At 38.9% G+C, this 14614-nt stretch overlaps 1 protein-coding gene and 1 non-coding gene across 2 annotated transcripts; both read left to right on the top strand.

The window, feature by feature from the left end:
* The first annotated feature begins 1319 nt into the window (after window positions 1-1319).
* Window positions 1320-14296, top strand: NXPE4 (neurexophilin and PC-esterase domain family member 4). Its single transcript, XM_068988979.1, is given in 5 exon segments — window positions 1320-1415; window positions 7378-8108; window positions 8628-8689; window positions 10710-10916; window positions 13761-14296. Coding segments are annotated over 5 exon segments (1632 nt in total).
* On the top strand, window positions 12983-13054 carry TRNAC-GCA (transfer RNA cysteine (anticodon GCA)). Its single transcript has one exon. It is a non-coding gene; the product is annotated as a tRNA-Cys (tRNA).
* Window positions 14297-14614: the final 318 nt, after the last annotated feature.

Raw genomic sequence — 14614 nt, 5'->3', positions numbered from 1 at the left:
AAACTTCCAGACTCATTCACATTTTTTGTTGGATATTTATTGTACACTTACTAAGATTAGACTAATCAAGTCTAAGAACATGAAAACTGTCTCATCTAAGCATACTGAGAATTTCATTTCTCCTCCCCACCTCTGAGTGAACTGAGAACTGTAGTTTCGCTCCACATACTTCCTTAAGGTGGAGCTGGCAAATCACCTTACCTGAACCGAGAAGAGGGCTATGGATCTAAGCTCAAAGCATGCAGACTGCAACGTATACCTGTGATTTGTCTTGGCACAGAGGAGAGGTACCCCAGTAATACACCGGTGGCTTCAGAACAAAGCTTTACAACAGCAGTTCCTGTGTATGGAGTTATGCAAAGTCTTCAAATTGAAGGTATGAAAATATTTGCAAAATTGGGGAGGTGAGGGAAAGGGGCAACATTTATTCTTGGGTGCAGAAACTTCTAACCTCTGTGTTTTAACTGGGTATTAGGGTAGGAGTTGCTTCAAGGGGAGAAAAAATTTTGAGACAAGGAAAATTTTCAAAGGGCAGTGTTTAAGCCAAGTGATATGAAAAGACAACTTGAAATTCCAGGGCAAAGACAGAAATGAAGATGTAACCATAGGAAAACACTGAGAAAGCCTAAAACATTTCAGAGAGAAATCTGAATTTTACAATACATCTTCTCAAGCTTGAGGGGTGCTAGAAAGGCTAGTAAGACAAGAAAGGGGGAACCTACTAGCACATTAGTAAAAAGGAAGCTAGAAAAAATCAAGTACTTTAAAATGGCCACAAAATAATGTGATTATCAGTCAGTATTTATTGGGATTTTTTTTTTAACTTTTTATTTTTACTTTATTTTACTTTACAATACTGTATTGGTTTTGCCATACATTGACATGAATCCACCACGGGTGTGCATGCGATCCCAAACATGAGCCCCCCTCCCACCTCCCTCCCCATAACATCCCTCTGGGTCATGTTTTATGTCTGTTCTTTGTTCTTACGGGAAGAGAACAGGAAGCCTGTTAGATGACATATAGCCTGGAAACGCCCCCCTAAGAATGAGCACACTTGCGTCCATCAAATTCTTAGTTCCTCAATTTTTAGACTCCAAGATGGCTCCGTTCTCAGAATAGTGTTTCTCTTGAAGGTACAAGCCGATAAACCAAGGAAGCAGGGACCCAGCAAGAGCAGCGGGAGGACCAAGTTTCCATTCTGGATGTAACAGCTGAGGAAGAAAGAATCAGGAGAACTTTTCCAGTATTTCTGCATTTCTTTTCCGGTGCTGTGTATTTGGGCCTCTTTTTGCATTGTCTCTTTTAGGATCCTGATCATGACAATGAGAATAGCCAATCACAAGTCACTGTTGATATTGGTGTTTATCTTAGCCTCTTGGATCACTTTTGCAGTTATCCAAAACTCCACGAAGGTAGGAATTGCTTTCTTTGTATGTTTCACAAAACTATATTTTTATGTGACACTTCACTCATTCTAGAAAAGTCCAAACAAGCAGACCTATAGAGTCTAGAAGGGGAGTTTCAACTTTTAAGAACTACTTGATAATCGTCATGTAATATGGGAGAGGATAATGTTGTGTGTGTGTGTGTGTGTGTGTGAAATCTACACTCACACTCTTCATCCCTTATATCTGCATTGCAGCTGTCTCCTCCCAAGATTTAGCTTGTCTTTACACCTTCTCTAAGGAAATTCTGTGGAGTAGAAAATGGCAACCCACTTCAGTATTCTTGCCTGGAAAATTCCATGGAGAGAGGAGCCTAGTGGGCTACAGTCCACCGGGTTGCAAAGAGCTGGACACAACTGAGCGTACATGCACAAGGAACTTCTGAACAACAGAATATTTTCAGGTGTAAACAGTAAAATTTATTTGTGTTTTTTTTCACTGTTAATGCTTTTTAAGTACTAATAAACCTTTCCCTACACCTGTGTCAAATTGTTTATCTAAATATTCTACTTACAGTTTTAAAGGTTGCTTTATTTAGACACTGAACCCTTAATGTACCTGGATTTTTTTGGCTGATTCTGCTTTTATTTCTGTATGGATAACCACTTTTTCCAGCTTTTTCCATTTTGTAATCCTTTCTTTCCAAGCTGATATATCAGGTCATTTTTATTGTATATCAAAAATTTTAATAAGTACAGGTCCCTCCGTGGGTTCTTTGTTCTATTCCATTGATCAATTTGGCTTTCCTGTATCAATAACGCATGGCTGTAATTAACAGAGCTTCATAATTAGTTTTGAAAACTTGGAGGTCAAGTTATCCTTGCTTAACCTGCTTTAGAAGGTTTTCAGCCAGTCTTGGCCTTCCCTTTTACATGTTTTGGAATCAGTCTGTCAAATTTAGTGAAAAATTCTACTTAAATTATATGTGCATTACATTAGCCATATAGATCAAATTGAGAAAACTGACATGTTTATAATACTATTGTGCTATTTATCAACATGTCTCTCCACCTACATAGGTCTTCTTCAACATCTTTCACTAAGTTTTATGACTTTTGCATTCAGGTCTTAAGCATCTTTGGTTAGATTGACACCTTGGTACGTCATTAATTATTTTGTTGCTATTGTAATGACTGTTCTTTTAAACACATTTTCTAACTGCTTGCTGCTAGAATAAAGGAATCCTACTGATTTTGCATAAGGAACAGTAGGGTCTTACTTTCCAAGATCTCAAAAGACTTACTAATTCGTAGATCCAATATCATCTAGATCTCTCTGAGGCCAGAAAGTATGCTTGTTCTAAAGCTTTGTTTTTATTTTTGTATTAATTCTGTTCCTTCCCTTGGATGTCTTCCCTTTGCTGAACTTGACAATACCTCTCTCTCAAAGTTGCTTTTATTTTTTGACCAAGCTGTTAGTTCCACAACCAGGAACTTGAAACCTGCGCCCCCTGCAGTTAAAGTGCAGAGTTTTAACCACTGGACAGCCAGGGAATTCCCTCTCATGAGTTACCTTCGATGAAAGTTTTTGCTGATTCTCCGTTGTGTGCATTCTTACACCTGAAGCTCTGCGGTGGCCAGTCCGGACTGCCATTATCTGTTTCCTCCAGCATGTGTGTGGCATAAGTGCTCCCTGTTTGTCTAAAGTGTTGCCAGGCACACTGGGTCCCACTGACCTCCCCAACTTTTTATTCTCATGAGAGTACAGAATTCCCTGTTCCTAGCTGCCTGGCCCAGCACAGGTGGGGAAATAGGAAGGAATCAACCTGTGTGGTTTGTCCTCCTATGGGCCTCCCCTCAACCCCTCCTACTGCAGTTACCAACCTCCTCCACGCTGGCAATGTCCCTGGAGAGACTTCCTTCTTTACAGAAGCCTCACCTATATGCACTGGCAGCCATGGGCTCTTCCTTGATCTAATCTCATCTGCCTTTCAGTTTTCAGGAGATTGCTTGTAAGTTCTGGTCCATATAAGGTATTTCTTCCTATTTCCCAGAAAAGTTAGAAAATTGTTAAGTTCTTTTCTGCCATTTATATGATCTTATGGTGGGAAAGCAAGGCTAGGAAAGAAAGGTAAAGTGTTAGTCATTCAGTCGTATCTGACTCTTTGCGACCCTGTGGACTGTAGCCCACTAGGCTCCTCTGTCCATGGGATTCTCCAGCCAAGGATACTGGAGTGGGTTACTATATCCTTCTCCAGGGGGTCTTCCCGACCCAGGTATTGAACCCAGTCTCTGGCATTGCAGGCAGATTCTTACCATCTGAGCCACCAGGAAGCCCAGTCAAGGTTATAACATGTGCTTATTCCTTCCCCTTGAATCGGAATTTTCCTGTTGTTTTTCTACCAAAGAGTTTGCGCAGAGAATATTATTTTACTCTACTGAAATCACTTACGATTTTCACATGAAGTTGTAGCAATTTAAAAATGTCTGGTAATGTGCTGTGATAGTTAAAAAATGTTACCATAATAATGTTCTTCAGATCCTCTAGGTACTTAGTCATTGTTTAATTTTGTTCCTATAGCATCTGCTGAGAGAGATTTGTCTAATTCTTAATTATAATTGTGGCTTTTTCTATTTTTCCCTTTAGTTCTGACAGTTTTTGTTTCACATATAAATACATGTATATGTAGGCATGTACACGTTTAAGGTTGTTATGTTTTTAGACAAATTGACCCTCTTATCACTCTAGGATGTCCATCTTTATGTCTGGTGATACTCTTTGCCTTGAAGTCTACTTTAACATTACTAGCAGCTTTTTTATGCTTTAATGACATACTGTGTTTTTTTTATCCTTTCACTTTCAGCCTATAGGCATCTTAATACTTAACCTACATTCCTCATAGATAGCAAGTAGTTGGGTCTTGCTGTTTTATCTCTGCATTTAAAAAAAAAATTAACACTCCATTTATTAGAAATCATTCTAGTAAAACTTTTTTTCTAGAATGCATTACTAATCACATAGCTGGAACTATAATAGCTGCACCATTTTATAAATGAATTATCTCAAATACTGAAACATTGATCACAAATTTACTAAACAAACATTCTTCCAAAATTTGATAATACCATAAATTTTAATGCCAAACTATAACTTTTAATACCAAAATATTTTAAATATTTCAAAATACATACAAATGAATGCATTGATAACAGAACATTATTTTATGCATACATACTGTCTTTTAAAAATCTGTAAACTCTACTATTCCAAAGCAGTATGATTATCTCTGCCCTTTAATGAAGTGTTTAGTATACTTACTTTTAATGAAATGATTAATATGAGTGGATTTAGGTCCACCATTTTGCTACTTATTTTCTGTTTGGCCATTCTGATTTTTATTCCTCTGTTCCCCATTTCCTTCCTTCCTTTGGATTGATTTTTTTTTTTAGTATGTCCTTTTAGTTTCTCTATTATTTTTATAGCTCTAAGTTTTTTTTTTAAGTGGTTTCTCTAGAGATTACAATGCATATTCTTAAGTTTTAGAGTTAATATTGCGCTACTTCACATAATCTGTAATAACTTTTTAATAATTTATTCCCATTTACTCCCCAACTCATTCATTATGCTATAGTTGTTATAATATTACAAAATTCTAGTTTTTAAATAATTATATGCATTTTAAAGAAATTAGAAGATAAACACATAGTATTTTATGTTAACCCATGTATTTACCATTCCTGGGGCTTTTCATTCCTTCCTGAAGACCTATGTGTCACTTTTGGTATAATTTCACTTCACGGTGAAGAAACTCAGTTGGCACTTTTTTATTATGCAAATTCAGCGTAGCTCCTTCTTTCACATTTCAGCTCTCCTCTGGCGTCTGTCAGTTTGTGGTCACTCTCCAGTGCTCTTAAAAGAGATTTGCAGAGGGGGGCGGAGGGGAGTATCTAGAATTTATCATTGTTATCTACAGGAAAGTTAGTCCAATACAAGCTGCTGCTGCTGCTGCTGCTAAGTCGCTTCAGTCGTGTCCAACTCTGTGCGACCCCATAGACGGCAGCCCACTGGGCTCCCCCATCCCTGGGATTCTCCAGGCAAGAACACTGGAGTGCCAATACAAGCTACTCTGCCTTTATTGGAAATTCAGAGGTATTACTATGATTTACTGAGTTCTCAGAAGTAGAATTATTGGTAAATGCAGTGAACATTGTTAAAGGTCTTACTATATGCTACAGACCTGTTTTCCAGACATGTGGTGCCAATTTGCACCTAAACCAGCAGTGAAAGAGAATTCTAGCCTTACTGCATATTCACAACACTGGGCAGCTCAGATGTATGTAGGCATGTGTATATATATATAATGTATATATATATATAATTTTTCTCATTTATTTAGTCGGCTGTGCTGGGTCTTAGTTGCAGTGTGTGAGATCTTTTAGTTGCAGAATGTGAACTCCTTAGTTGTGGCATGTGGGATCTAGTTCCCTGACCGGGGATTGAACCCAGGCCCTCTGCACTGGGAGCATGGAATCTTGGCCAGTAGACCACCAGAGAAGTCCCTGGGTAGCTCATTTACAGAGATACTTGCCTGGGATTAAAACTCGACTCTCTTGTTGACTAACTGTGCAGGTTTGGCTAAATTTCTTAACTTTTAGGTGAACCAGTTTCATCATCTGAAAATTGGGTCATAAAAATAAATACCTCATATATTATTGTGAGGATTAATGAGCTAGCAAATGAAAAGCATTTAGAATGGTACCTGGCACATCCTGGTTACTAATACCATCTCTGTAATTTAAGAAATAAAAATGTTTTTATTTCTAAAAAATCAGAACATGTCAAATAATAAAAAGTAAAAATGTTAACCACAGTAACCTAGTCCAACACAAGATACTCTGCCTTTATTGGAAATTCAGAGCTATTACTAGGAAGATTTATACCAAACAGTGTCCTTTACAGAATTATAAGTAACAGAGAAAAGCTGAATACAATAAATATCTAAAAATATAGGAATAGGTGAAATATTAAACTATGTCCATAGGCTGGAATATTATTTGGACGTAAGGTGGAAAGGTTTTAATGACACTATTTTTAATCAAAATTAATTGGTAAATATTCAGTGTGTTCACAATCACGTGAAATGGTTATACAGGATGAGAGGAAAACCACCAAAATGATTAAGAGTGGTTTCTGTAATCATGACTGATTTTTATTTTCTATCGAGTTCTGCCATTCTCTCACTTTTAATAATGTCAGTGTTATTTTATGATGAGAAAATAAATAAAGAAAGTAACCTATGTCTCTTATGTCCTGTTAGCTAAAACAGTAATCTGAGAATTACTAGTAAATACCACAGACTGTTTAATCAAAGTATAAAAAGTGAAATAGAAAAAAAACAGATAATTGTATATTACATAAAATCTCCACGCTTCTTGAAAATTTTCTTAAAGATTTATTTAAATGACTGAACTCTAATTTTAAGATAAAAATAAAAGAACAATAAACATCTGTTCTCTGCTATGCAGTTAAAAAGCATTTTCTCATTTGGTCTTCACAATTGCCCAATGAAAGTATATTTTATGATCATCACTTTAAGAAGATCCTTTGCAGTAGAATGGCTCACCCAAAATAGATTAGCCAGTGATGGAAATTCCCTGGCAGTCCAGTGGTTAGGACCTGGTGCTTTCACTGACAAAAGCCCAGGAGTTCAATCCCAGGTTGGGGAACAATCTCACAAGCTGTGTGGTGTAACAAAACAACAGCAAAAACAACACTTTCAACAGCCAGTGAAAAGTGAAGTTTCACCACCAGCTTTAAGGAAAATCATTTTTCTTATGAAACATGGATGATAATGTAATCTCAATATCATTTTATTTTTAATTTTTCTACCACTCATCATTTGATAAAAGAGACGTTGACTAACCTACCATAATTATCACATTAAATAGGCACACTTTCCGTGTTCTCTATTGTATTCCTTGTCATTCAGTTACGGACTGTGCTCAAGTTGCCCTTTTCCCTCCATCACTGGAATTTCGTCATGAAAACACATCCTGAACCAGCACTGAATCCAGCAGTTTCACCAACAGAGACTGAGCTGAGGATAAAGAGGATCATGGAGAAACTAGACCAGCTGATCCCACCCAGACCCTTCACCAACGTGAGCTCCACCACCAGCGCTGCACACAGCAGAGCCACCCTCCTCCGCCCTCGAGACACATACTGCACAGGGGACCAGCTGGACGTCCTGCTGGAGATGAGAGACCACCTCGGACGCAGGAAGGAATATGGCGGAGATTTCCTCAGGGCCAGGATGTCCTCCCCAGCCCTGAAAGCGGGTGCTTCTGGAAAGGTGACAGACTTCAACAATGGCACCTACCTTGTGAGCTTCACCCTGTTCTGGGAGGGCCAGGTGTCCCTGTCTGTCCTGCTCATCCACCCCAGTGAAGGGGTGTCGGCTCTCTGGAGGGCCAGGAACCAAGGCTACGACAGGGTGATCTTCACAGGCCAGTTTAACAGAGGCACCTCCCAAGTCAGTACTGACTGTGCCCTGGTTTTAAATTCAAGTGCTGAACTGTGTGAATACCTGGACACCCGAGACCGAGAAGCCTTCTACTGCTTGAAGCCTCCAAACGTTTCCTGTGCTGCACTCACCCACATGCACTCCAAAAATAAGGACGTGTCTTATCTTAGCAAACAAGAAAGAAGTCTCTTTGAAAGGTAAATAATTATTTCTGGAGACTATCTGGGTAAATACAGTAATGATTTGGCCTATCTGTTGATCCAAAGGAAATAGCTATTAATTAATTGTGTATTAATATATCAACTTTGGGACTCTATGAAGAGCCATTTTAGAAAAGATATGTGAATTCATCTGGGGACAGTGCCCAATCTCCAGTCATCCCTAAATATTTTGGATATTTAACCCTTACCATTGAAACAATGACAAAAAAAAATGACTAGAATAAAAATTAAAAGAGAAGAAATATACATGTGTGAATATGCCTAGGTGCTAATATATTCTTTCTGAATCACAAAATTTACCTTGTACACCTTCTGGGGATCTGTACTCCCTGAATTAATAGGCCAAGAAATGGAAATTTAATAAATGGCCTGGAACTGTGGCCAAAGTAGTCAGTTATTATCATAAGAAATAACTGAAACAATGGGTAATGTGACTTCTTATGTTTCCTGATCTTGGGCCACTTGCCAATTAATTTTTATATTTGTCTCTTTAAGGTCAAATGTGGGTGTAGAGATGATGGCAAAGTTTGATGCCATTACTGTCTCCAAATGTAACTGTAAGTCCTCCCTTTGTGTGACTGATGGCTGGGGCTTCCCAGGTGGCTCAGCAGTAAAGAATCCACCTGCCAATGCAGGAGACACGGGTTCGATCCCTGGGTCAGGAAGATCCCCTGGAGTAGGAAATGGCAACCCACTCCAGTATTCTTGCCTGGAGAGTTCCATGAACAGAGGAACCTGGTGGGCTACAGTCCATGGGGTCACACAGAGACGGACACAACTGTGCGATTGAGCACACACACACTTAGCACTCATCCCGTTTAAAGGGTTTTTCCTTCCTCAGAACTTGTTCACTACTACCAATCATATGTTACTCTGCTCATCAGGCTTGTCTGTGGTGGGCCAAGACACCAATCACCTAAGTGAATAAATGACTGGAATCCTAAACCTGATTTATAACCCTCATCATCAACCTCATCAGTATCTATCAGGCAACGGATTACTTGCCCATCAGATGCAACAACATTCAAATGTCAAAACTCTCTCCCAGTTTGCACCTAGGTCTTACCTCCCCCAACCACCACCATTAGCACTTCCCGCATCACTACAAGCACAATAATCACCATCTAGAAGGCAATGGCACCCCACTCCAGTACTCTTGCCTGGAAAATCCCATGGACAGAGAAGCCTGGTGGGCTTCGGTCCATGGGGTTGCTAAGAGTCGGACACGACTGAATGACTTCACGTTGACTTTTCACTTTCCTGCATTGGAGAAGGAAATGGCAACCCACTCCAGTGTTCTTGCCTGGAGAATCCCAAGGATGGGGGAGCCTGGTGGGCTGCCGTCTATGGGGTCGCACAGAGTCGGACACGACTGAAGCGACTTAGCAGCAGCAGCAGCAGCAGCAGCAGCAGAGGTTTCTAACCTGCCATCTATAATTCAGTTCATTCCAATTTCCCCCTCCTGGTCTTTGCCATCTTTCAAACCATTTGAACATATAAAATAGCTCTTCCACACTTTTATTAATTTCTCTTCAATTTCTTTGGCTCAAAGTGTTAGTTGCTCAGTTGAGTCCGACTTTTTGCAACCCCATGGGCTGTAGCCCACCAGGTTCCTCTGTCCTTAGAATTCCCCAGGCAAGAATGCTAGAGTGAGTTGCTATTTCCTACTCTAGGAGATCTTCCTGACCAAGGGATCAAACTCGGGTCCCCTGTATTGCAGGCAGATTCTTTTACGATCTAGCCACTAGGGAACATCGAAATCCCTATCGAAAATGATTTAATGCAGGAACTTTTGTGTCCCTTAAGTTCAGTATCAACAGCTTGCTAATTGCTACTAAACTCATTGACGCTGAAGTGTGTTTATGTATCTACAGATGGAAATGGCATTTTTCACCCAGGATACACAAAGATACTTATGCCAGTTATTAAAATATTAAACCACTTCCTTTGGGTGGTGAATAATCACAGCCCCAAGACTGCCAAGGATAAACACTTCAGTCTGTCATATTCCCAGATTCTTCAGAAACCTGGGACTAATAGTCAATACCCAGCCTATCCCGGATTCCCACGAGTCTGCTCCAGCCTACAGCCATATCCATGTGGACTGTCCAGGACTCAAACCAAATTAATTGTTAGTTTTTTTATATCTCCTTGCACTTAGAGCATTAACAGTTTGATGGTGGCATTTAAGACACTGTGACAGTGTGTGATAAACTTTGAGGTAAATTGGGCTAAATGGCAAGATAATTGAGTTTTCACTACTAAGAAAGAATTGATGTCTTTTCTTTCATAAGAAGGCAAACAAATACTTAAATTTTACCCAGAAGGCCTTTTTCTCTGGGAGAAAACATGTTATCTATAATGAACATTAATGAGTTATCACTTATAAAATTCTTATCAGAGAAAATTTTTTTCTGAAAACTAACTATTCCATCAAGAGAATGATGCTTCAATAAGGTTTTTCCTCCACTCTCACACTCTATTAAAAGGATACCTAAAAAGGACAGTTGGTTCTTATTAAATACTCATGGATAAAGTGATACTTTAGAAGACTCTATCTTGTTGATTCTTTAGCAGAAAAGACAGTTCCAGTGAAAAGGCAATGCAAGTTTGGAATGGCATCCACAATTCCCAGTGGACATGTCTGGAAAGACACGTGGAATCCTGTCTCCTGTAGTTTGGCTGCAATTGAAATGAAAGAATGCCTGAGAGGAAAATTTATGTATCTATTGGGAGATTCCACAATCCGCCAGTGGATGGAATACTTCAAAAGCAGGATCAACAGTATGTCTCTGTCTGAGCTTTTACTCACATCCCTTTCAGAAACTTCTTTTTCATTTCAAGGGGAGAAAGGAATATGGAGAATGCCTCTTTCATATTTCTTAATCAGAGCACATCAACACTTTTCACAAGGTATTATCTTCTCTTTATAAGAATCCATTTATTAACTAGAAAGGAGCCAGGATAGAAAAACGTTTACTCCATTCCTATTTCTGCAGAATTCACACTTCAGTATTTACCCAGGATACTCAGAAAATCACGCACAAAGCTGACAATAAGAAGATAGTATACTACCTACCTTCTACAGACGGCATGATGATTATGGGTGTGGCTTCTACATCCAGATGTCCTGGGATCAAAATAGGGCCTCTACTGTCCTATCTGATAGCCTTGGGCAGGTTACATCACTAGGATTTTGTCCTTAGTTTCCTCATCTGTAAAATGGAGATGAAAACAGTACCCACTTGGTAAAAATGAAGTACTATACACAACGTATTTAGAATACGGCTGACTACATAGTTAGCTCTCTTTGGTGTGAGCTGTCATCAAGATGACTGTTTCACAGAAGGACAGATGCTACAGTTGAGGTAATAGCTTCATATCAGGTAGGCATAATAGTGAAACGCAGGGGCTTAGGAGCTTAACAAACCTAGACTATGACCCTGGACATACAGCTTATTTTCCACATCAGTGAACTAAAAATAACAACAGCATCTGGTGATGGTTATGAAGATTAAATGAAGTAATGGTTATAAAATATTTAACACATAGCGAGGCACATAGCAAGGCACTTAGTAAGTGCCCAGAAAACAATAGCTCTTGCCCTATTATCATTGGTTCATATTAGAATTGGGGCTAGAAGCCTAGTCCAGTTGCTCCTTTAACTAAACAAAGAATGCATCAGTAATTCAGAATCCACTAGTAGATCTTAGCACTGTTATCTGGAAAACTGTCACTGCCAGCCCTCTGTATTCTGGGCCCTAGCTCTTACCACTGGGGACAGTGTAGCTTTAGCGTGGCTCCCCACTGCCCTTCCTAACATGAGGCCACTCTTGTGATCTCCAACTCAGAGAGTAAGCTGATTCGTTCAGTAAAAAGAGAACATCAGTAGGACCTTGAACCCCCTGCAACACAAGGGGAGAGTTTTTTCTTTTTATTGGAGAATACTAGCGTTACAATATTGTGTTATTTTCTGCTGTGCAGCAAAGTGAATCAGCTGTATACGTATCCCCTCTTTTTTGGATTTTCCTCCCACTTAGTCCACCACACAGCACTGAGTTCTATAGGAACCATAGGATAGTTCCCTGTACTATACAGTAGGTTCTCATTAGTTATCTGCTTTATACATCGCAGTGTATGTATGTCAATTCCAGTCTCAAAGGGGAGAGTTTTAAGCTGTGACCCCTGGTAAATGACAAATCTCCTCCAGATCTCAGTTTCCTCATCTATAAAATTTAGGATCTAGTGACAACTTCTAGCAGCACATTCTGCAATGGTGGGGTCAGGGTGGGCTCTTAGATTTTGACAGTATTGAATTATCAACTTACCTACTTTCTTGACTGACCTTTCTCTGATAACAAAACATCTGTTACATGTATTGTCAAAAGTTAAATTGTGTGGTTATCATGTGCTTTAGAAAATGAAATTGAAATATGTTAGAAACAGAATGAAGAAAAAATTCTGCCATTTTCTTCAACCCAACCCTCCAGCATCACCATTTTCAAACCTCACTGGGTTAAGACTTTAAGTGTAGCCCTTTACTTCTAAGTTGGTACATATTACAAAGCATTAATAATCATTTCCCACACATTTTCCTCAGATGTTCTAGCTACGAAGAAACTGGCCTTGATAGTCTAATTAATATAGTGAAAAATAAAGCGACTTCATTTTCTTCCATTCATATTATACTTTTTAAAAGTTTTAAGACTGGGTAGATTACTTTCATAAGAATTAGGAGGAAATTCAAGTTTAAGGTACAGAGTCAGTTACTTACTAGTTGTATAATCTTGGCAGGTCATTTCATCTTTCGGTTTTCTTTTCCAGAAGATGGCAATTATATATATAGGGTTTCCCTGGTAGCTCAGTTGGTAAAGAATCTGCCTGCAATGCAGGAGACCCAGGTTCAATCCCTGGGTGGGGAAGATTCCCTGGAGAAGGAAATGGCAACCCATTCTTGCCTGGAAAATCCCATGGACAGAGCAGCCTGGCAGGCTACAGTCCATGGGGTAGCCAAGAGTCAGACAGGACTTACCAACTAAATCACCACCACCATGCATATATACGGAGCTTTGAAGTAAATAAACGTATCAGTCCTAATAAATGTTTTGTAAACTATTAAGTCCTTCACGAATGAATAGCAATAATATTGTTATAGATGATGTATTCAATACCACTTCACGCATATGTAAAAGAAACACAGAAGTATAGAATACAATTCCAGTCTTAAGTGAACTTACAAAGAACTTGGGGAAGTAGGTTTACTTGTATTTTGAAATTTATAGACATCAACTGGCACCTTTCTCTATCTTCAAAGGAGCTTAGTCTATAGTTAACAAAGTGTCAAAACTAATATCCATGAAAGTGACTCCATCATTTTCCACTGAAGTGACATCGATGCTCGCTATCAGCAGTCCATTTGGTCCTACATGGCTCTACAGAGGGGCAGATATAATTTATTTGTATAACACTTTCTGTTGCTCAATAATTTTCAAACTGGTCTCTCATTTAAGCCTATAATAAATTAGTCAGGATTAACATTTAATTATAAACATCATAATTTTTCTTCTATTTTTATGAACTTCATAACTTTATTCTGCTTTTATTTTGGGATTTCCCATTTGTCATCAGCCCTGAAGTCAGTGGATCTGCACGAATCTGGAAAATTTCAAAAGCAACTTGCTGTGGACTTGAACAAGAGTATCAATATCCAGTGGCAAAAACATGGTTATCCCTTGATTGGATCATTGACCTATTCAGTCAAAGAGATTGAGTACCTCGCCCAGGTTATTGACAGAATTGGAGGAGAAAGAAATACTATCATTGTTATTTCTCTGGGCCAACACTTCAGACCCTTTCCCATTGACGTTTTTATCCGAAGGGCCCTCAACATCCATGATGCACTTCAACGCCTTCTTCTGAGAAGTCCAGACACTGTGGTTATCATCAAGGAAGAGAACATCAGGGAGATGAACGCTGATGTGGAGAGATTTAGTGACTTTCACGGTTATATCCAGTATCTTGCCTTGAAGGATATTTTCCAGGATCTCAATGTGGGCATTATTGATGCTTGGGATATCACAATTGCATATGGCACAAATAACGTCCACCCGCCCCAGTCTGTAGTCAGAAATCAGATTAATATACTGTTAAACTTTATTTGCTAGATAACACATATCTCTGAAATTTATTCAGTTAACTAAAAACATCTATTAAGTGTTTGCTATCATGCCAGATGCTGTTGGCTCTGAACTCTCAATTAGCAAGAGAAAATCTGCACTATGGCTGATTTATTAACTGGCAATTCAGCCAAATCTGTTATTTCTCATTTGGGCTTCTACTTACAAATAAACACAAAAACACTTACGAAAAGGAGCTACCCTTCTTGATCAGAGTCAGACCACTTTTCACAAACAGGAAGTCAAGACGCCTAACGGTTAAAAGCTCTCTTTGATTAATGGAAATTCACAGCAATAAAGTTATTA

The sequence above is a fragment of the Capricornis sumatraensis genome, chromosome 16 (genome assembly GCF_032405125.1).
Source record: "Capricornis sumatraensis isolate serow.1 chromosome 16, serow.2, whole genome shotgun sequence".
In the NCBI taxonomy this organism is placed as follows: Eukaryota; Metazoa; Chordata; class Mammalia; order Artiodactyla; family Bovidae; genus Capricornis; species Capricornis sumatraensis.
Note: the sequence above shows the minus strand (reverse complement) of the source record. Positions and strands in the feature narration are given on the sequence as shown.